The 20455-nt window shown below is 45.7% G+C and overlaps 2 protein-coding genes across 3 annotated transcripts; one reads left to right on the forward strand and one right to left on the reverse strand.

The window, feature by feature from the left end:
* The first annotated feature begins 180 nt into the window (after positions 1–180).
* Positions 181–10152, forward strand: gga3a (golgi associated, gamma adaptin ear containing, ARF binding protein 3a). 2 transcript variants are annotated; one of them, XM_088927062.1, is made up of 17 exons: positions 181–253; positions 1787–1871; positions 2630–2705; positions 2848–2946; positions 3429–3552; positions 3848–3951; positions 4377–4457; positions 4547–4684; positions 5059–5140; positions 5227–5343; positions 5569–5838; positions 6078–6151; positions 6237–6412; positions 6642–6949; positions 7332–7501; positions 7758–7868; positions 8411–10152. In XM_088927062.1, exons 1-17 carry the CDS (start codon positions 181–183, stop codon positions 8519–8521), a joined length of 2199 nt encoding a protein of 732 aa, XP_088783188.1. In that variant the 3' UTR covers positions 8522–10152. The 2 variants fall into 2 exon arrangements, with proteins under 2 accessions (XP_088783188.1, XP_088783189.1); XM_088927063.1 differs by lacking the exon at positions 181–253 and adding an exon at positions 1592–1627.
* Positions 10153–10253: 101 nt separating this feature from the next.
* On the reverse strand, positions 10254–20148 carry nup85 (nucleoporin 85). Its single transcript, XM_088927064.1, has 19 exons — positions 19933–20148; positions 19152–19245; positions 18892–19054; positions 18253–18323; positions 18066–18109; positions 17409–17478; positions 16627–16748; positions 15814–15948; positions 15232–15354; positions 14592–14723; positions 14123–14226; positions 13860–13943; positions 13412–13477; positions 12781–12932; positions 12244–12361; positions 12014–12114; positions 11182–11333; positions 10979–11074; positions 10254–10446 (listed from the first exon to the last, which is right to left on the reverse strand). The coding sequence occupies exons 1-19, from the start codon at positions 19963–19965 to the stop codon at positions 10345–10347; spliced, it is 1962 nt and encodes a 653-aa protein (XP_088783190.1). The 5' UTR covers positions 19966–20148; the 3' UTR covers positions 10254–10344.
* Positions 20149–20455: the final 307 nt, after the last annotated feature.

Here is a 20455-nt window from a genome sequence, read left to right on the forward strand (position 1 = left end):
TAACCTAGAATTCTGATACATTTAGAACTAATTTATTCTTATTTCCAGTAATTAAATAATACTGTAAGTCGCCTTGGGTGAAGAGATGATAATAATAATAATAATAATAATAATAATAATAATAATAATAATAATAATAATATCCGGCGGTTTCTTGGCTACCCTCAGGCGAGATCCTCGATGCGACATCGCGAGATTTCCTGCGCTGAGAATATGGCGGATCCGGAAGGAGAGTCACTAGAGTCTTGGCTTAGTGAGTAATTGGAAGGAAAAAATAATGTTCTATGAATGAAAATGTTAATGAAGCTGTATTATGCATCTTTATAGACGTGTACAATACATGCCGTCCGCGAGTGACTGAACCATATAGCCTGATGGACTTGACAGCTTTTATTTAATCAATAAGACTGTAGTTGTTAGTTTTGGATCTTAGTGAATTTGCATGACATTTGCAGACAACTTGAGTGCGCTGTCTTATATCACAGAAATAACTTTGTTTCCTTGCTGCAGTCAATAGTATGCTTAAATCTAATTTTCTAGTGCTTACGCAAACTGTAGAAAGAGAGCTTGTTAGAGCTTTCTCATAACGGTTACCCGCAAGGATCGTTGTCATTTGAATTTGGTTTAAGGTTCTCGACTCTTCTCCCTGTGACGCTGACATGACACCGCGATAAGCGTGTGTCTAGACACTGTGTAGTACTTCGTTATTTAAACCATCAATTTCTGCAGGCGAGTTTGCTTTCTTTTGTGGAATGTTGGAAAATCCAAGACGGCATCTCCAGCTTGATGCACATCATACTGCATGTTGCAGATGTCCTGCTGACATTTCCTTCCAACAAGCCTGTGTCTTTCACAACTAAACCCTTGCTGATCAGCCCTGCCGGTGTAGATATTAATCCGCATAATGAATTTACCTTTGTCACGTCCGTTCAATAAAATATCAGTGTACTTGCCACAAATCAGATTGTCATTAGCCTGATAGTATCTTTGTGAACTTTGTGTTGCAGTTGTAAGTGGTCTCTTTAATGCTCAGGGTATAATATATGATGAAGTGCCTCACAAGTCTTTTAAGTGTCATGATAATAATAATTCCTTACACTTATATAATGCTTTTCTGGACACTCCACTCAAAGCGCTTTACAGGTAATGGGGATCCCCTCCACCAGCACCAGTGTGCAGCCCCACCTGGATGGTGCAACGGCAGCCATAGTGCACCAATACGCTCCCCACACACCAGCTCTCAGTGGAGAGAAGAACAGAGTGATGAAGCCACTTCATGTCAATTAAGAACAATCTAATTCCATAGAGTGACATGTAATTAAATACACAGATGACAGTGGTGGCAGGTTTGAGTGATACAGTCCTTCAGCTTGATTATAGTGTGTGTAAGTGTGTAGTGCTGCAAATACTGGTATTCTTGACAGGCCTGTTTGTATCAGTAGTAGTGATACTGGCATATGTAGTGACATATTGACAAGAGGACGTGTGCAATAACCAGACTTTCATGAGAGCTGTCTGTCTCTTTGCTTTTTTATGCCATTCTGCAAAGGTCCCAACAGCAGCTGAAGGCTTCAGCCCTGGCTGCCCTCAGTTTTCTTCTGTGGGTTCCAAGTCTTCAGAAACACAGGTCATAAGAAACACCCAAAGTGAAAAAAGCCTCAGACCACAAAGAACTTAAGATGTTATCGTAACTGCTTCATAAAGTTTTGAAACATTTTCATGAGTTTGAAACTGTGCTGGTAAGCAATGGCTTCTTAAGGAGCAATAATTTAATTCTCCTCCCCAGATAAAGCCACCAATCCCTCCAACAGACAGGAAGACTGGGAATATATCATAGGATTCTGTGACCAAATCAATAAGGAATTAGAAGGGTAGGTCACAGTCTTTAATAGCATGTTGAATATACGTGCAAACTCTTTCTTAACTGTCTTCAGAAAAGTGGGAACAGAAAAGGTCTGTGAAGAGTGAATTGGAATGGCCACTCAATGTGAAGGTCTGATATGAAGGGGTGTTTTGTGTCAAGGGTTGCAATTGCAGTACTGATGTCCAGAGCCTTCAAGAAAAAGCGTATTTGATTGTACAGTTTCAATAAACAGTGACTCACAGATATTTCCGTTTACCGTTTTCCGTTGTGTGCTCTGCCCAGATAGAGATGTTGTGCGTGTTTTGTGAGCAAGCTCTGAATTGTTATGACCAACACTTTGCCTCTAAATCCCATTATCAGTATGGATTTTCAGGTGTTTCTGTCCACATGGACTGGGAAGATATGGCAGATGAAACCAGCTGTGTCCAGTAGACAAAAAGTCAAGGACATTGATACAAGTGTGGCAGACAAATTGCTAACATTCAGTAACCCATTGGCTCCAATCCCAACATTTCTTTAATATGCTCTAGGAAGAAGATTAAACTAATGAAATGAAGATTCTGTATATACTTTAGATTGCAAATCCTGAAATCACGAGAAAGGTTGGTCACAAGTATTTTGCATCATCATCTAATATTGTCAAATATGGATTGCTTACACAAGGTAGGTTGGATAGGCATGAAGATTACTGTATGTTGCTGGACAGTATGCTGGTCTTGGATCAAAGAGTTCTAAGCAAAAGGAAAATGTGTTTTTTGTCTTTAGTCCACAGATAGCTGTGAGGTTACTGGCTCATAAAATCCAATCCCCACAGGAATGGGAGGCTATACAGGCCCTGACTGTAAGTACCAGCTGCTCCTGAGACATACAGTCAATTCCTACATTTTCCCTGTATGGTGTCTCTTTATAAACAATCTGCATTTCTGCAAGTGTTTAAGCTTGGTGCCCATGTTTTGATTTTAACATTTTTTTAATCACTGCAGGTTTTAGAAGCTTGTATGAAGAACTGTGGGAGAAGGTTCCATAATGAAGTTGGAAAGTTTAGATTTTTAAATGAATTAATCAAAGTAGTTTCCCCTAAGGTGAGTCCACAGGTATCAATGATTTTGTCCACTTGGGGCAAATGGAAAGCAGTAGGTGACAAAGGGTGAAATATAAGGGCATCGGCTCACTCTGCAGACTGAGACAACAGCAGACCTGGGCTAACTCACTCCTGCGTAATAGTTTCTCCCAGATAGACCAGATAATGAACAGTAATGAATTTGAATTGTTTTTGTAATTGAGAGCTTTCGAGCCGTTGTTGGAATTGCTTTCTTAGGAACGTGGGTGTGTTGTACTTATCTAAAGCTAGTCCTCCAACTGCCGTTCCCGCTTTGAGCTCTAATTACTTAATAGGACTTGTTGGCGAAAGAAGTCACAGCATCTGCCTTTGCAGGTCTGTTGCTAATTAAAAAGTACCTGTAAACCCAGCTGGTCCCTGGCTGTGCAGGATTGGAGTTGCCCTTCCCTGATGTACTGTAAAGGCTTTACTGTCCCTCTTATTCCTGCCTTCGTTTTATTTCAGTACCTGGGTGACAGGGTATCAGAAAGGGTGAAGACAAAAGTTATCGAAATGCTGTACAGCTGGGCGGTGGCCCTACCCGATGAAGCCAAAATAAACGAAGCCTATCAAATGTTAAAGAGACAAGGTAGGTTGTGAGTCATCGCCCGCTGCTTTTCAGTGATACTCGTAGAATTAGTCAGTTGCACAAATTGTGGGCTGAAAAGGGACTTGTTTTTTCTCTTTTGGGTTCGTGTTTGTTGTTAGATTAATTACGGTGATAACAATAATGGGATACCAGAATCGGTGCACTTTATTCTTACTTCTTTCTACACCTGCGCTTCATCTTTGCTGAAAGGCTGTGCAGCACACTGGCGTCAGTGTTTCCTTCTCAGGCACGCAGCTGCCCTGATGAAACTCTTTCCATCCTGTTCCACTGTCAGGCATTGTGACCTCAGACCCAGAGATCCCCGTCGACAAGACTCTGATTCCCTCTCCCCCTGCACGCCCCCGGAACCCCGTGTTTGAGAATGAAGAGAAGAGCAAGGTGGGGATCCAACATCAGCACCAGTTCACCACAACCTGAAAGACAAGGGGTGCTGGGGGGGTCTTTAACATTTTCCTTGTGCAAAGCACCATAGTGGGCGAGAGAGGGGAGAGTTTATTTCTCCGTGTGTGCATGACAACACTTGTGTGTACAGACAACACTTTCGCACTGTGTGCACTGTACATTACAAAGCAGTAAAGACTCGTGAAAAATGACAGTACAGCAAATCACAAGAAAGTGGAAACGCAGACCAGTAAACACACAGGAGAGTAAACATATGGTAGGCAAGTAGCTACACATGAGGTGTTGTCATGGAATGGCGCCATCTTGATAGGTCTTGATGGTGTACAACTGTTTGAATTCAGATGAGTGTTCCTTTTTCGTTAGAGCTACGTCTAGAAACGTATTGTTGCTTCCCCTTGCAGCTCCTGGCCGAGCTCCTGAAAAGCAAAAATCCAGAGGACTTGCAGGAGGCCAACAGGCTCATTAAGAACATGGTCAAGGAGGTAAGTGTGAGATTCACTTTCACTCATGCGTAAATACTCTGAACAGCGATGGGCGTGAAAGATCATCAGAAATGGCCTTTACTTTTCAGGATGAAGCCAGAATGCAAAAGGTGACAAAGTGTGCAAACACCCTGGAGGAAGTCAACAACAACGTGAAGCTCCTCAATGAGATGCTGACCCACTTCAGCAGAGAGGAGTCCTCGGAGGGAGACAGAGAGCTGATGAAGGCAGGCGTGGAGCCCTTTTCTCTTTACCCAATTCTGCCTGCCTAGCTATGGCAGTTCAGGGTTAACTCAGTTCTGTGAAATTATTTTTCTTCCAGTTTAGACTCATTACTGTAATTAGATTGGGATTCTTTTCGTTATTGAGAGCTTTCAAGCTGTTGTTGGAATTACTTTCTTGGGAACGTGGGTGTATTTATCTAACTGCAGGACTCCCTCTGCACTGTCACAGGCCTGCAGTTTCGTTTCTGACTTCAAAATTAAGACGTACCTTTGAATGGGTCTGTTTGAAGTGATGCACTGTATGTTGCTAGACACAAACAATGGATGTATTGAAAAAAATCTCTGTGTAAACGTTTGGTTCTTGGTGGTTCTTTTAGGAGCTGTACGATCGCTGTGACAAGTTGAGACGCACTGTGTTCAAACTGGCCACGGAGACAGAGGACAATGACAGCAGTTTAGGTAACACATGTCCCGGCTGGGCGCTGATGTCTGGCATCGGTGCAGTTCGCTCTCCCTCATCGTGGATCCTCTTCTCTCTTACACAGGACAGATTCTGCAAGCGAGTGACGACCTCTCCCGAGTTATTAACTCCTACAAGAGGACAGTGGACGGGCAGGCAGTCAACGGAGAGCTTGATTGCTTGGGACTGGCAGCTCGCGAAAGTGAGATTTGCGTTTCTCGTGCTGTAATTCCCCTGTGGCATCCACCCCTGCGTAATGATCGTGGCGTCAATGTTTCTGTTTGTCCGTCTCTTTAAGTACGTTACAGCAATACATTATAACTTTCCCTTTTTTCATATTCGTTGTAATGGTAGGCTTTTATCTGCATTCATAGGAAAGCAATCCATCATTGCTACTTTTTTTTTCCCCGCCCTTTCTGCTGGGCAGCCCATAAAGGCAGCAGCAATACAGAGACGCTGATTGACCTGGCTGGCATTGACGTCTCGAGCCCCTCGCCTCCGGAGCCAGCGCCTCCTCCCGGGACTCTGGCTCCGGCTCCGGCTCCGGCTCCGGCTCCAGCTCCGCCGCCACAGATCCCCATCCTGCCTCCGCCCCCCCAGAGCTGCCCTGCCGCTCAGTCCGAGAGCCCCGGCGCTCAGCCGGCAGGCCGCGGCTCCGCTGCGCTCTCGCTGCTGGACGAGGAGCTGCTCTCGCTAGGTGGGTCGTCATCTTCTAGCCGTTTTTAATCAACTGGGACGCACGCTAGCCCACTGGAACGCAGTGCAGTTTACAGATCACTTCCGACCCACCCGGGCTTTTTTGACAAGTACAGAAAATGTTCAACAGAAAACAATTTTTTTATTTTTTTTTTGCTTCTTTTGTACACGGGATGTTTAAGATTTCCTTATCAACCACTAGTTATACTGTACTGATGTCTTTCTTACGGTTCGTTTTAGGCTTGAATGACCCAGTGCCCATTCCTAATAACCCAAAGGAAGATGCGTTGAGCAGTCAATGGACCTCTCTGCAGGTAGCTCAGCTCCATCGGTGGTAAGATGGTAATGTAGGAGAAGCGTCATTTATTGTATAAGACCTGGTGTTTTTCTTTGCCATAGGCTCCCAGTCCTGGGCTGGACCTTTTCAGCAACACACCCATGTCCACAGCTCCCCAGTCCTCGAGCTCTGCCTACCCTGCCGCCCCCAGAACCGGCTCCTACTCTTACCTCAGCCCAGCCGCCACGAACCCCAGCCTGCAGGACCTCACGATGCTGGACCTCGGGGAGCCCAGGAGGTAAAGGAAACCCCTGTCTCGCCTTGCCTTCCTCACGGTTCGTACGGTGTCTGCAAGAGCCGCCATCTTCAGCCAGTGACTGTACGCTATGTGTGCAGCACACAGTTTCAAGACATTGTAGTTATCTGTCCCTTGTGGCTGCACACTTGGAAGTGTTCCCCTTCGCGGGCGACTCTCCTGTGTTTCTAGAATCGGTTTTATATTTTTGTTTTCTTTTCCATATCCTCAGCATGCCCACGCCCTTGCATCCGGGCTCCAGGTTTGGCGCGGGCGCCTCTGCCGGCCCTGTGGTTCCCACCATGCTGGGGTTCCCCGCTGCCAGCGCCACCCCGGCCCCCCTGAGCACCGTCACCGCGGCGGCGGCGGCGGCCCCTTTCTCCCACTCCCTGGTGCAGGCCGCGAGCTCCTCCTCCACCCCTGGGAGCCCCCTTTTTCGCTCTCTCTCGCCCATCCACCTGCCCCCCCAGAGCAGCCCCGCCAGGGGTCCCGAGAGCTCCCTGGCCAGCGTGCACGTTCCTCTGGACTCCATCAAGCCCAGTGAGTCCCGCCAGCCCACCTGGCTCCGCTCCTCCGTGCTCCGTGCTGCAGGGACTGCTGCTCACGAGGATGTTTACTGACCAGGAAAAAATCAAACTGCCGATTATACTGTCAGCCTGCCAGTAAATAAATGTATCCCTAATTAAGAGCCCCCTGATACTGTGTGTGCTGCATGTGACACCAGAGCACAGTCATTCACCTTCTACAGAAGGTAGCGTTAGGATAAAAATGAGTCATCACGCTGATAAGTAAGCTTCAGGGAGGCAATGAGCCTGTAAATGGAATCTACTGAAAGAGAAAATACCAGGGCTTCTAATAATTACCAGTCCGGTTAACATAAGTGCTTTTTTCTGCTTTAACACTGCTTCTCCTTGCGGCTCAGGTCAAGTCTTGCCGGTCACTGCCTACGACAAGGATGGAGTCCGAGTCCTGCTGCACTTCGCCAGGGAGTGCCCCCAGGGCCATCCTGACGTGCTCGTGCTCGTGGTGTCCATGCTGAACACTGCCCCCCTACCCGTAAAAAACATCGTGCTGCAGGCAGCTGTGCCCAAGGTGACCAGCACACACTCAGCCCAGATAACCTCAGCCTGAGAGTGACTGTGATGGGCTTCAGTTTTGTAAGAGCCTCCCTCTTATACATGAGGCGCTGTTGAACGTGCAAGATTCAAACAGCTTGAGGACATGGCAACTGTTTACAGGATGAATGCTTCTTTTTATCTATTAATTTGGATCTCGTGATGTTTTTTTACTTGACGGTGCAGTAGGTTGACTAAGGCTGCTTTCTTGTTTCCACTTTATTCCATGGCAGTCGATGAAGGTGAAGCTGCAGCCCCCCTCCGGAACAGAGCTGGCGCCTTTTAACCCCGTCCTGCCCCCATCAGCCATCACCCAAGTCATGCTGCTCGCCAACCCACTGAAGGTAGGATCGCTAGCAAATAGTAATGCTGGGCTCCAGAATGGCTCGGGCCAGTCAAGGTATTCATGTAGAGTGCAGTAGTTCAGACGTTGCTGGTTCCAGTCAGAGCACAGGTTAGGATGTAACTCATTCTGTCACTTGCCAGCTATGATTTTCCCAGCAGCACAAAATTAGCAGGGCTAACTCCCTAGGGCAGCAGATGGCTGACTTTCGGTGCTTTCAGGCTTTCGGTCAGAAGATGATTGTTTCTGACCAGTGACCCTTTCTGCTGGTCATCTTGTCTCTTACGGAAGGCCTAGTCTTAAATACCTGGCAGTATCAAATTGTGTAGATGCTGTATGTTCCCATTGTTAATTGCTAATCCCCTATCTTACCATGAGAATCCTCTGACAAGTCTATCAGCACAGTTCCCAAACGCATAACGTCTTCAATTCCTGTAAGTCCACGTTCTTATATTTGTTAGATGGGGAAATGGAGTCACTGCTTGTATGTGTACTGCTCTTTTGGCTCACAGCAGAGATCACATGCCTGTATGTTTCTTGCAGGATAAAGTGCGACTGCGGTACAAGCTGACTTTCACCCTTGGGGACAGGCCTTGCACTGAGGTGGGAGAAGTAGACCAGTTTCCTCCAGCTGAGAAATGGGGGAACCTATAGCGCCCCTGAACACCTGATGACGGGGTGACCCATGATGCCAGGCGAAGAGACAGATTGACCTTACATTACTGGGAGAAAAATCAAAGCGCTGATGAATGTTTTCTTTAGTAGTCAAGTGCTATTACTGTTACACAATCCATTATCGCACACATTTTAATCACTTTCAGTTGTCAGCTGATCTTTTTTTTTTGTTTAACTCTTGCAATTCTGAATGTCCTGCCAGCCCTAGGCTGTTTCAAAGGCTGCACTTTAAGAGATGTTCCAGTATTGGGGGGGGGGGGACAACCCTGCATTTGCTACCGGTATCACAAAGTATGTGTCTCTTCTGAAAGAGTCTGACTGTGTGGGATGTGTAGACTTAAATTATCACACTGACGATGACTTGGAAAAGAGCTTGACGCTTTACTGAAGGAGGAGAAAGGTAGCGTGACAGAAACACAGTATGCTGAAAGGACCGAAGGACGGTTCCAGCTTGTACAGCACATAAAGCCAAATGGGAAAACCAATTAGCTAATCGGAAGTGAACAGTTCTTGTATTGTTCAGTTATTGGAGACCATGACTGATTGGGACTGCATGAAATTCATATTTACCCTTCCCCTGCAATTACTTTATCAACCATGTCCAGTTCTTTTACTCTGGTGCTCAAATAGATGGCACTCATTTTCTCTGCATTTGGGGGGTAAATAGTTCTGATGACTCAGATATGACGTCATGGCCTAATTGCTACTCTGCTTAGTGCTGTTGTGCTTTTTTATTAGATATTTATTCAAGGTATTGTGTAGTCCATGAAGTATTTGTACACTGGTGACTACTCAAATATTTTTGTTTTTGATGCAAGTTTTAATTATTATTGTCTTACAGGTGTGGTTTATAATTCTGGATTATTTTGGTGAGAAAATATTTGGTTATTGTACCTAAAACAACCTAGAGTAATACAGTGTAACCTAACCCACAATACAACATAATCGTGTGTGGTTTGCAAAAGTTCATTTCTCACACTGTATTACTTTTCTGCGAGTGTAGTTACACAAAAGTATTATTATTATTGATTGGTTTGAGATAAGGATTGATAACATTTCGCTCAAACTGGTTGTTACATTGCTGAATTTATCAAAACACTCAACAGCTCCCCATGGGCCTCTTGTTATTTTCTGTATCTCTAGGCTGCTATACTCATGGTTTTTTTTAATTAGCTTTAACCTTTGCAAATCTCTAGTGGTAGAGCATGCTAACAAAATGCAAAAGACTGCACACAGGAGGTCAGATATGGTCTTAGTATTTAGACTGGCAAGGAACTGTCCAACAGCCTGAACAATCTCAAGAGAATATTCCTAATGGCTTCTGTGCCGCGTGGCTACAGCATGAGAAACAAGAGTGTGTGTCCCTCTGTGCTTTCTCTTCCCTTCATAACGTTTGCCGGTCCAGAAGCCTTTTCTTCTGTCAGTGCCGATGTTAAAACTCTTTTAATGTGTTCTGTTGTATTTATTGTCTACTTCTAGAGATGTTTCTGTTCAATGTACCGTAACGTGCATCTCTCTTTAGCTAAAACCTAACAAAAGTTGTAAATATTTGAGTGTTGGAAGTTGTTTCACTGCATGAAGAATTAAAAATCTTCGTTTTAAAGCAGCCATAACTGGGTCTCCCCGCCTACGCTGTACCGTCCCAGAAAAATAAATAAGACCCGTGTTCTTTTTTTGCAGGCTGTAGCTTAACTCACTGGTCACAAACCAATTCTATGAAGAAAATTAGCTTTATTATCTCGGCAGAAAAAAAGAACCCATAATAAAAATGTATATACACAAGTAGAGAATTGGATCGGTTTTCACCACGAGTCCACCGTGCCCTCCTCCACAATCGCGGCCGCCAGGTTCCGTGCCAGTGCAAGACGGAGGAGCTCTATTTTAGTGGTTTTGATGTCTTCAACCTTAGAAGAAACAGCAAATGTATAATAATAATAATAATAATTACAACAACAATAATAACAACAACAAACTTTATTTTATATAGTGCCTTTGAAGGTGGCTTCTCAAAGCTCTTTACAAAACACCTCCAACAAAAAAACTACACACATGAGAGGAGACAGTAGATGGGGGTAGTGAATACCGTAGAAAGGTAGGAAATTTGGGGAGACCATTTTACTCGAGACTCTCTCAGCTCCTCCTATACGTCCCTATTGTTAATGTAGATGCACAACCGCAGGACTCCCTCCTAAGAGCTCCTCAAGGGGCACAGTCCGGCACCTTTTGTGAGTCTTTCTAAATCAAGAGGAGGGTAAAATGTGCTCAGTTAAGGTTTAATTGGGCAAATATAAACTCCCTCCACTGGTCCGAATCTGCTGATGATTGTCCTGCTGGGCTGTTGCCCTGAAAGACTGAAAAAGAAATATAATATAAAATAAAGAGTTCATTTTAACCTAACACATAAGAAGTGTTTACACGTCTCATTCTCCAACTTACATGACCTACGTGTTCATCCTTTGAGTCATCTGCTCCTGACGTGAGTTCCTCCAGACAGTGCATGAGTTCATATGTTTGCTCTGCTGAAAATATCACCTGGGGGAAAAAAAAGAGGATTTGTGAACAGAAGCTGGGACATGTCCATCCTGTCCAGTAAATAAAGAAGCCAGCCTGCACCCACTAGGGAGGGTCCATGTTCTGACCTGTTTTTGCTCCAGGAGAGGTAGGGCGTCGGTCAGGAGGGTCATCCAGAAGTTCTTGGGGGCAATTCTGGCCGTCATGAGGGACAGCAGCAGCTTGGCCGCCTCCGGGAATTTCTTCTCCCCGTACATCTTGTGAAACTCGCGGTACTTCCCTGCAAAACCCCACACTGCTGCTCAACGCCACACGACACTCCTTATCGGCAACGCGGGTCAGTCAGCAGCGCACATGACAGGCAGCTGAACCTGGAACTACACTTCATTTAAACACAGAGGAAGCCAGGAGTAAAAAAAATGTTTCCTTTTCCAAACAATTGCTTTAATAGCAGATGCTTACTTTCACAGCACTAACATGCATCATTCCAGTGAATAGCAGGCTAGGAATGAAGTTTTGTTCCTGAAGCATCTCTGGCAGCATAAAATCTTGAGGGAGATTTTGGACAAAGTCAGCAAAACTGCAGTAATTCATTCTATATCAGTGGTCCCGCAGGGCTGGTGTGCCTGCAGGTTTTCAAGGGTTCATTAAAGCAACAGCACCCAAGAGTTGGAAGAAGCTGTTAAATTGGACTCATTTAGCCAATAATGAGCTGCTTTTTAAGAGCCCCGGTGTTCTAGAAACCCACAGACACACCAGCCCTCCACGAGACTCCCTGGAGAGACTGAGACCCCCCTGGAGCCATCAGCATTAGGAAGACTTAAGTGCATGAAATGATCTTTATAAAAGTGAGATGGGGAAGTTCAAACAGGTCGAAGTTACAGATGTGGAAGGAAAGGCAAAGAGACCTTTGCAAGCTTTTTTTTTTTGGTCTGTTTCGTCCGGGGGAACGAGCATTACCCAGGAAGGTGAGCCTATCACTCAGCAGCATGGCCGGCCCCAGGTTGTCTATCAGGTCCAGGTCAGAAAAGGTGCCCCGGTCACAGTAGTCCTGAAGGAACCTGCGACAGGGTGCAGAGGGAACGCAGATCGTGGGAACTGGGCGTGATTGGGAAGGGGGACACATGGAAAATAACCAGGTGGGAGGGACTGACCTCCCGAAGACAACAAGGTCTTAAGGCGGGACTGACCTCTCGGAGATAAGGGTGGCGAAGGCGGCGTCTTTGGCTCTGATGCTCCAGGAAAGCGCTGAGCCCAGGCGTTGGTTGCGCAAAGCTTTCATAGCCATGATCTTGCAGATACTGCGCACTGACAGAGAACAGGAAGGCAAAAAATGAGATAACCCGGGACTTTGTAAATGTAAGCATCTCAGGGTGTGAAAAAAAATTGCAGGAGTTGGTTGCATCCGTAAACATTAGGTTATGTGTTGTTGCAATTAATTCTTCTCTTGTATACTCAACATAAGACCTTATAAAACACATGACTTATCATGCAGCAGAGGTCTGAGACATACAATACGGATAACGAACAGGCTGTAGGGGGAAGGACTATGGGAAACAAACACCTCATCTGGATGTTTTCATTAAAGGACAGACGTCTCTTGCTGCAGGGCAGTGACTTTATGAACATGCCTAATAGGAAGCCCATCTGTTTATCTCGACAGAACACAAGCAAAGTTCCAGCACTCTGTATATTAGAGCCCATGCCTCCCTGCAGGACCCCCTTACCTTGCTCTGCCATCTGCCTCTGTTCGCAGATCCGCAGCACCTTCACAGCCTTGCGCTCAGTGTCCAGGGGCACCCTCTCGATCTGCATCTCCAGGTACACCCTCCCAAACTCCGGACAGTGGTCAAAGTAATCCACCGCCAGCTGCCACAAGCTGGGGACAGGCGACACAGGAATGAGACTGTGCACATGCACGGAAGAGGCTGTGGCAGACTCCTTGGCCGAACATTTAGCAAAGTAACATCAACAAAGCGTCTCACTCACGGGATTTTGGACCCACTTAAAGACGTGCCTTTATTCCCCCCCCCCCAAGTCCGATATGTAAAAGTTAATTGGTTAACGATTAGGGGTAAGAGAATTAAACATGCAGGAACCCACAACAAAACACGAGCACAGACAGGATGAGAAGGTCAACAGAGATAAGGGAATTGAGAATAATGGCATAACTTCAAAGTCAGCACCTAGGTATATTAAGGGCATGTCAGATGGTAATGAAGGACTACCTACAGACATCTGTTCTGTCTTGCATAAATAGATATAACATGGTGATTTTTAATTCCCCTCGTGTACCTCAGAGGAATCACTACATACCCCATCATAGGGGCCAATAACGACCCAGTCCTGTTCACGTACCTGTGATGGGTGAAGAGGCCAGAAGCATATTCCAAGAGGAGAAACTCCCTTAGATTGGAACCAAAGCTGAAGCAAAATAAAATTCAATCACAATCAGATGAGGGAGTTGCTTTAAACATTTTCTAAAAAAAAAAAACCCAAGCTGACTTAATGTAATTATGCAAGATAAAGATTAGCAAACCACTAATTCTGAACTCCTTCATCCAAAACAAAGTCTTAAAAAACAGCTATAAATGGAAAGCAGGTCAAGTTTAATTAGTAGACAAGGAGTTGAATCTCCCCGTTGTTAAAAAAAGCTTAAAACACAAATCACAATTCCTGCCAGCACTCATCAATAGACACAGTTTCACTCTGCTTCTGAAACCATTTATCTCAATCTCGAAGTGCAAGCTGCAAGGTCCAGCGTGTCGTCTAACTGCTGCCCTGTGTAGAACAGTCACGCACTTACTGAAGGTTGTGGGACTGCAAGAGTTTGCAGTGATCCAACAGGTCTGTCAAATGAGCAACGAACCACCAGTTATTGAGAGCAATGCTGAAGGAGAAGGACAGGAAGAGAAAAAGGACATGATTATCACAAGAGCACATCACCCCCTGCTGCAATTCCACCCTGTGGCAGTGTGACAGAAAGGCCTCTCACTGAGGCACTGGTCTTGAGATTTTTTATTGTTATTATCAGACTGGAAACAGCCTCTGCGATGTCAGGTTTCTCACCTGCAGTCCTTTATGACCTGGTGGATGTCAAACTCGAATGCAGCCAACAGGATGCTGTCCAAAGGCTCCGGAGCACGAGGACCCAAGAACATGTCCATGCTGGACTGGAATTCCAAGACAGTAAGCTTTCACTTTTCTTATTTCACAGAGGAGATGAAAGTAAAATTACAGCAGTTATTCTTCGAGGTAGATTTGTTTTCATTAGCTCTGTACCAGCATGGTTGGCATAAAAAAAACTGACAAGGTATCTTTCCAAATAGTCTTCCTCTGATTCCATACTCTAGTGTATTGACCCCTGCCGTCTTAAAAGGCAATGCTAACAAAGCTTTAAGTCAATTCAGCCATCACAGATTTTATGTAAGTACTGTTAAGCCGGTGGAGGGCTGTACATCGAGATGTGGTTGAGTTAGGGGCGAGCCAACACTAGCTTGTTTCCACTTGGAAAAGATAAGTACTGATCTGCCACTACCTGTGCGTAGTAATGGAGCTCTGTAGGCTTGACAGTGGGTTGTGTGTACAGGAGACGGGTGACCAGGAAATGGTACCAGGTGCCCAAGAGCTCTTTCTGCTCCAGCAGAGTGTCTTCGTCGCCCAGAAGAATCTGCAAACGAAAATCAAAGTTAATCGGACGGTTTCTGCTGGTCCGCCAATCCCAGGTGAGGAACGGGACTCTCAACGTTCCCCTCCGAAACACCTCGCCCTTGTCATGGTTTACACCCTCAGAAACCATGAAATCACAAGTGACTGCCTGCTGAGGATAAAGACTGTTAGTCAGCTGCCATCATAAGCCGTTGTGTAATCAGACGTTTTATTATCGCCAGCACTGACACAACTTGTGTTTAGGTGTAAGCCGCAGGAAATGGCACTGGAGTGATGTAATCCCAAGCTGAATTTACCATTCAGAGCCTGCACACACACTGTTCTCCTTACTGGTACTAGATACAGAAGGTATTCCAGGGCAATGTTGTTGCCCCCGATGCAAGACGCGCTCTGGCCGAGTAAACTCTCCCATGAGGCGCCACCCGACGACGAGGCTGAGCGGCCCTAGCTTGCGAGTCCCGGCGAGGGAGGGCGCAGGCTTGTGTATGCCGCCCGTCCCGGGTGGCTACCTTGCAGATGAGCTCCAGGTGGGGGTCCCCAGCAAAGGAGCTGTCCTCCAGGCAGCGCGTGCACTCCTCGCGCCAGTGACGCCACCTCACATCGAACTCCGTCAGCGTCTGGTTCCCCCCCGGCTGCGCGTCACAGAAACAGAAACGGAAACAGACCAGCATTCGTGAACTTAATCAACTCCGCTCGCCGCCCACTTTCACCAGGCAAGAGGAAAACATTGTATTTTCTTTATTCCTATTTTTTTTTCCGGCTCGATTATTCCCCCCCCCCCCCCATCCTATTTGCATCTGACCGCAAAATACGAGGACTCTGGAAAAGACGAGAAGGTGTGTCCAACTCGCGCTACGGCCAAGAAGCACGTCACGCGTCGCTTCTTCAAAGCGCGTCACGGTGACAGGATTTTACAAGAACGTTTTTAATTGCTGCCAGGATGCATGATACCGAATGGCCGAATCTGCCTAATGTGGATGAAATGCACAGTGAATACGTCAAGAGGAAAATGTTCGGTCCATCACCGATATCGTTTGAGAAGTGCAAAGGCAATAAACAGCTGTCAAAAAAAAAACGCAGCTGGTTCGTACGTTGTAAATGGGCATTTTCATCATGAGGTTGTCCAGCAGCTTGTACACGGCCCGCGCCCCTGGCTGCTGGGAAGCCTGCTTCCCCAGGATCTGCCTGGCCTCAACCATCCGACCCTGCAGGACGTAGGAGATCACCTGAAGGCAAGGGGTGGAAGATCGGGAGTGGATGAGGATGAGGAGAGAGGCAGACTGGTGCAGTTAAAAAAAAGGTGAAGAGCACTGCAATTCTCCAACAGCAACAGCAAAGGAAGGCACATGTACCCTCAAATGAGCACTGATGTTTTAGCCCACAAGCGGCACTAAATACTGTTGAAGCCTCGATTCAAATCTCTCTCGCTCGAAACCCTGCAGGCTGGCAGTGGCACAGATAGTCTCAGCACAGCGCTGGCTCCTTCCTCACAGCCTGCTGAGACGGCAAAGGCTTGTGCCAATGGTAGAATGACTAAGACGAGCAATGCCGCCGTGGGGATCTGGAGGGTAGCTGAGGCTAGAATAAATGAAAGGCCGTCACAGGTCTGGTTCTCATGGGGACTACGCTGCTACAGTTCCAATGCTCTTGGTTGAAACCAATTTAGAAACTTTATCCCAAAACCCGAGATGCAAGAAGTGGCAGACAAGAGAACTGCTGTCAATAACAAAATAAAACACGCCTGCCCCGCCAAACCTCTTGTTTTCCAAATTAACGAAATCACGCATCAGATAATAAAGGTAGTGTTGACATTTTTTTCGGCAGGATCCCAATTTAAGGCAGCGGCAGAAAACGCTCCCCGAACACACAGATGCAGGAAAAGGGGGTCCCGCCCCACCGCGTACCACGTCCCAGTAGGCAGGGTGCTGCGCGGGGCTCTCGCTCTGCAGGACCTCATGAGCCTGCTCATCGACGCCGGCCTTGTGCAGTCGAACCCAGTCCAGAAGGTGCAGCAGAAGGGTGCCAGCTTAAAAGACATGATTGCAAACATTTACTGTAAACCACATGCAAGACAGCTCCATCCCTAGCCCTGCACTCTCTCCCAACACACAGGCAGGGCAAGGTGAGCTTACACAACCATTTCCACCTGGCTGAAGGTCACTGTGTACAGTGGTTTTCCAGAAGCCAAGATAATCCTTTAATCTCACCTTCCCCCTTCGATCAAATGAAAAATTTATTTTTAGAACCTCTCCATCCATTTACAGATTTAATCTTTTCACACCTCTCCCCCAAGTCTCTCTTTGTTTGGACACTTTTTCTCCCCTTTCTTTGTCTCATCTTTCTTCTACGTTTCAACATGGAATTAACCTTTATTTATTCCACTTCATTCACGCTGCTGGGAGACTGAGCATACAGGAACTACTGTTAAAACCGCAAGCTTCCCATCTTGACCAGATAAACCCTTAATAAACCCTTCGTAAAAAAATCACCATCCAAATTAATAAATGTAATTAGTTGTATATTGATATCACTAGCAAAGATGGCATTGTCATACAACACTTTACAGAAACTGGCAGGGACCAGGTTTACCTTCACAGAAACACTATCAACCTTTACCCAAAAACTAATGTTCATGAGCTCATGTTCATGAATATAGTCTGTAAAGTTGGTTGCATAAAACACAAACCTGGGGCAGCATCGATGAACAAGACTTCACATAGATTCCAGATTAACTCCACGGCCAACAGAATTGATACCTGTATGGATATGCACAGATAATAAGATAAAATAAGATCAGATCACTTTATTGGCCATATACAATTTCTTGCATTAGAAATTCGTCTTTTCACATACCCCAGCTTGCTCTCCCTGAGACACAGACAGGGAGAGAAGCTTGGGGTCAGAGCACAGGGTCGGCCATTTATATGGCGCCCCTGGAGCAGCTGGGGTTAAGGGCCTTGCTCAGGGGCCCAACAGAGTAGGATTCCTCTGCCGGCCGCAGGATTTGAACCAGCAACCTTCCAGCCACAGGCGCAGATCCTGAGCCACAGAGCCACCACTTCAGCTTGTCTGGAGAACGTCAAGGGGTAAGAAGACCACTCTGTCCATCTTTAGTTACTTTCAGCCTTAGAGTTCTACAGTTTCCTAATTGATGGCTTTTGAGTTTCCATAAAACGTCTCTTTGACGTGACTTTTTTACCTCCTCCCCAGCAACTCTGCTGAACCCCAAGGGAAGATGAGATTGCAGCAGCGTCAGAAGCTATGCTCTTCCACAGTTTGCATGCAATCAATTCAGTTACGTCAATGAGTACGAAGCAAGGAGCTCAAAAAGAGCTTTCCCTACCTGATTGCCATACTGTGTTGCTAGAGCCGCGTCACGTGCAGAAACTGCAGGGAACAGAAAAATCACAACAAATTAATGGCAGTGCTAAGAAACCGAAAAAGGATAGTTTAAAAAAAAATCACCCTGCAGCTACTGTTGTCACAGCCATGAGACGTGTTCTGCATGACAGGAGTGAAACTCCTGGTACCTGCATTCTGCTGGAGCTCCTCCATACAGGCCCGGATCACTGATCGGTAGTTCTTACTAATGCTGACAAACCTGCAAATACAGGAGGACAGTTCAAGCATCCCGCATCGTGTCTGGGGTTTGCTGTGAATTGTGCAGAGAAGTCATTTAATCTCATTTTTAATTCTCATTCTCAGAGAAGTCACTCTCACAACTCTTACAACCCACTTGAGTGCGATATGTTTTGGGATGTGTTATAAATGTTACATGTTGTCATGCGTTATACTGTACATGTGCAACAGAATGACGTGCAATGTTTTTCTTATTTTTTTGTAATAGAATAATGTGCAATGTTTTTCTTTTCTTCTCTTTTTTTTGTTTGCATTCTATTTAAATGTACAGGAGTGCTGGGTGTCCATAAAAAATGTCCCACAGGGGACAATAAAAATCTTATCTTATTTGGCCACAGCATTAGAAAAAAAACTTGAAAGGGTACATTACTGATCACAACGACTGAATTCATCCTGCATGGATTCTACCCAACATGGATGAGAAACGTTACTCCGACAAAAGAACAGAGCCCCCACCCACACCCCCGCCAGATACTCAAAACCAGTAAGCCATCTCTCTATGGATCTCCATGGTGACGGAGGCCGTGTACCGAGGCTTCTTGGCCTTGCTGGCGGCGGCGTCCGTGCTCTTCTGCAGCTGGACGAAGATGTGGTGGGACTCGTTGAAGAGCTTGCGCAGGATGGGAGAGTAGATGTCTTCATCCTTCCTGACCACGTGGATCCACGGGCAGCTCGCAAACGCAACTGGGGCTCCTGACAGGGCGATCAAGGAAGAACAAGTCTCCATTTGAGCTGTAACAAAAAAGAATCACCCAGAAACAGGCACCATGTAACAGTAGGGAAGTCTCACCTGCTGTCTTGTATTGAGTCTCATAGGTCAGTATGTCCCTGGGACCCCACACAAAGCCCAAGTGCTTCTGCCTGAAGTCAACACCTGGGATGATCTGCAAAATAAAATAATAATAATAATAATATACTTTAAATCGAAACCAGGAGTCAGACAGGACAGTAAACGCGTCTCTGTGCTACCTTTTATTTTCTCTAATCAAGTGGTCTTGTTCAGGACTGAGCCGTGCATTCAGTTTTTTATACTTAAATTAAACGAATCCTTTATTAAATCAGAAAGGGGTCCCGAACAACATGTTCTCGTCCGCAGTGAGGACCGGCAGACCCAGGGCAAGCACCGGAGGTGTCTGACGGAGAGAGACGACAGCGGCGAAAAACTCACGACCCTCCTCCTCCCCGGCAGACAAAAAAAAAATCCCTTAACATTTACTCCTAGCTGCAAGAAAAAGCGATCCCCTGAAACCAGCTGTGAACAATAAAAAGGGATCATGAAATGCTGTGCAATAATGTTTCATGAAGTTCTGAATGACCAAATATCCTGATATCACCGGGATCGCGTCAAAGCGCTGGAAACTTGACACATTCAGCCTCAAATTCAAATAGAGGCGAAGATCACTCATAGCCTTTATTACAGCCACCTCTGTTCTTCATTTCAGGAACCAGCAAACACCCGCTTTCTTTAGGCAAATGTGCGACTACAAAACTGAACACGCATACGTCTACAGGGTTCCTACACGTTTTTTTTTCCCCCGAGTTACAAATGATAAACCAGAGAGAGAACATACTGTTGTGGTCGGCTCGACATCCACCTCCTCCATTTCCTACCGAAAATATATATATATATAATTAAACCTTTGCAAAAGATGTTTCCTTCCGCAATGAGTGAATCAAAAAAAAATTGCATGTGTAAGAAACTAAGCGCATTGAGATTTTTGTAAAAAAAAAAGAGAAAGGACCCCATGTGCCCGGGCTTGAGCCGGACTGTCTACTCAGGTGCCTGCGTAAAATATTGCGAAAGCAAAAGTGTTGAACGCAACTGATGGTTGTTCCGGTTTCTTTTAAAACCGCGTTTAGGCGTTTGAGTTTTTGTGTGATTTATTCACCACGAAATACGGCAGTATTTTAGACGTGGACGTATTTGTTTAAAAAGACATACTTTTTAAAAAAATATTTTCGTGATCATCTGTGCTGGAAGGAACCTGCTTCTCAAACGAACTGAACTGGTCTCTCTTTCCACATGTAAACTGGAACAGAAACAGTGTGGGGGGGGGGGTATTTTTAAATTAGAGATGGATTTTTTAAAATATA

Source organism: Atractosteus spatula, chromosome 11, assembly GCF_055471065.1.
Source record: "Atractosteus spatula isolate fAtrSpa1 chromosome 11, fAtrSpa1.hap1, whole genome shotgun sequence".
Taxonomy (NCBI): Eukaryota; Metazoa; Chordata; class Actinopteri; order Semionotiformes; family Lepisosteidae; genus Atractosteus; species Atractosteus spatula.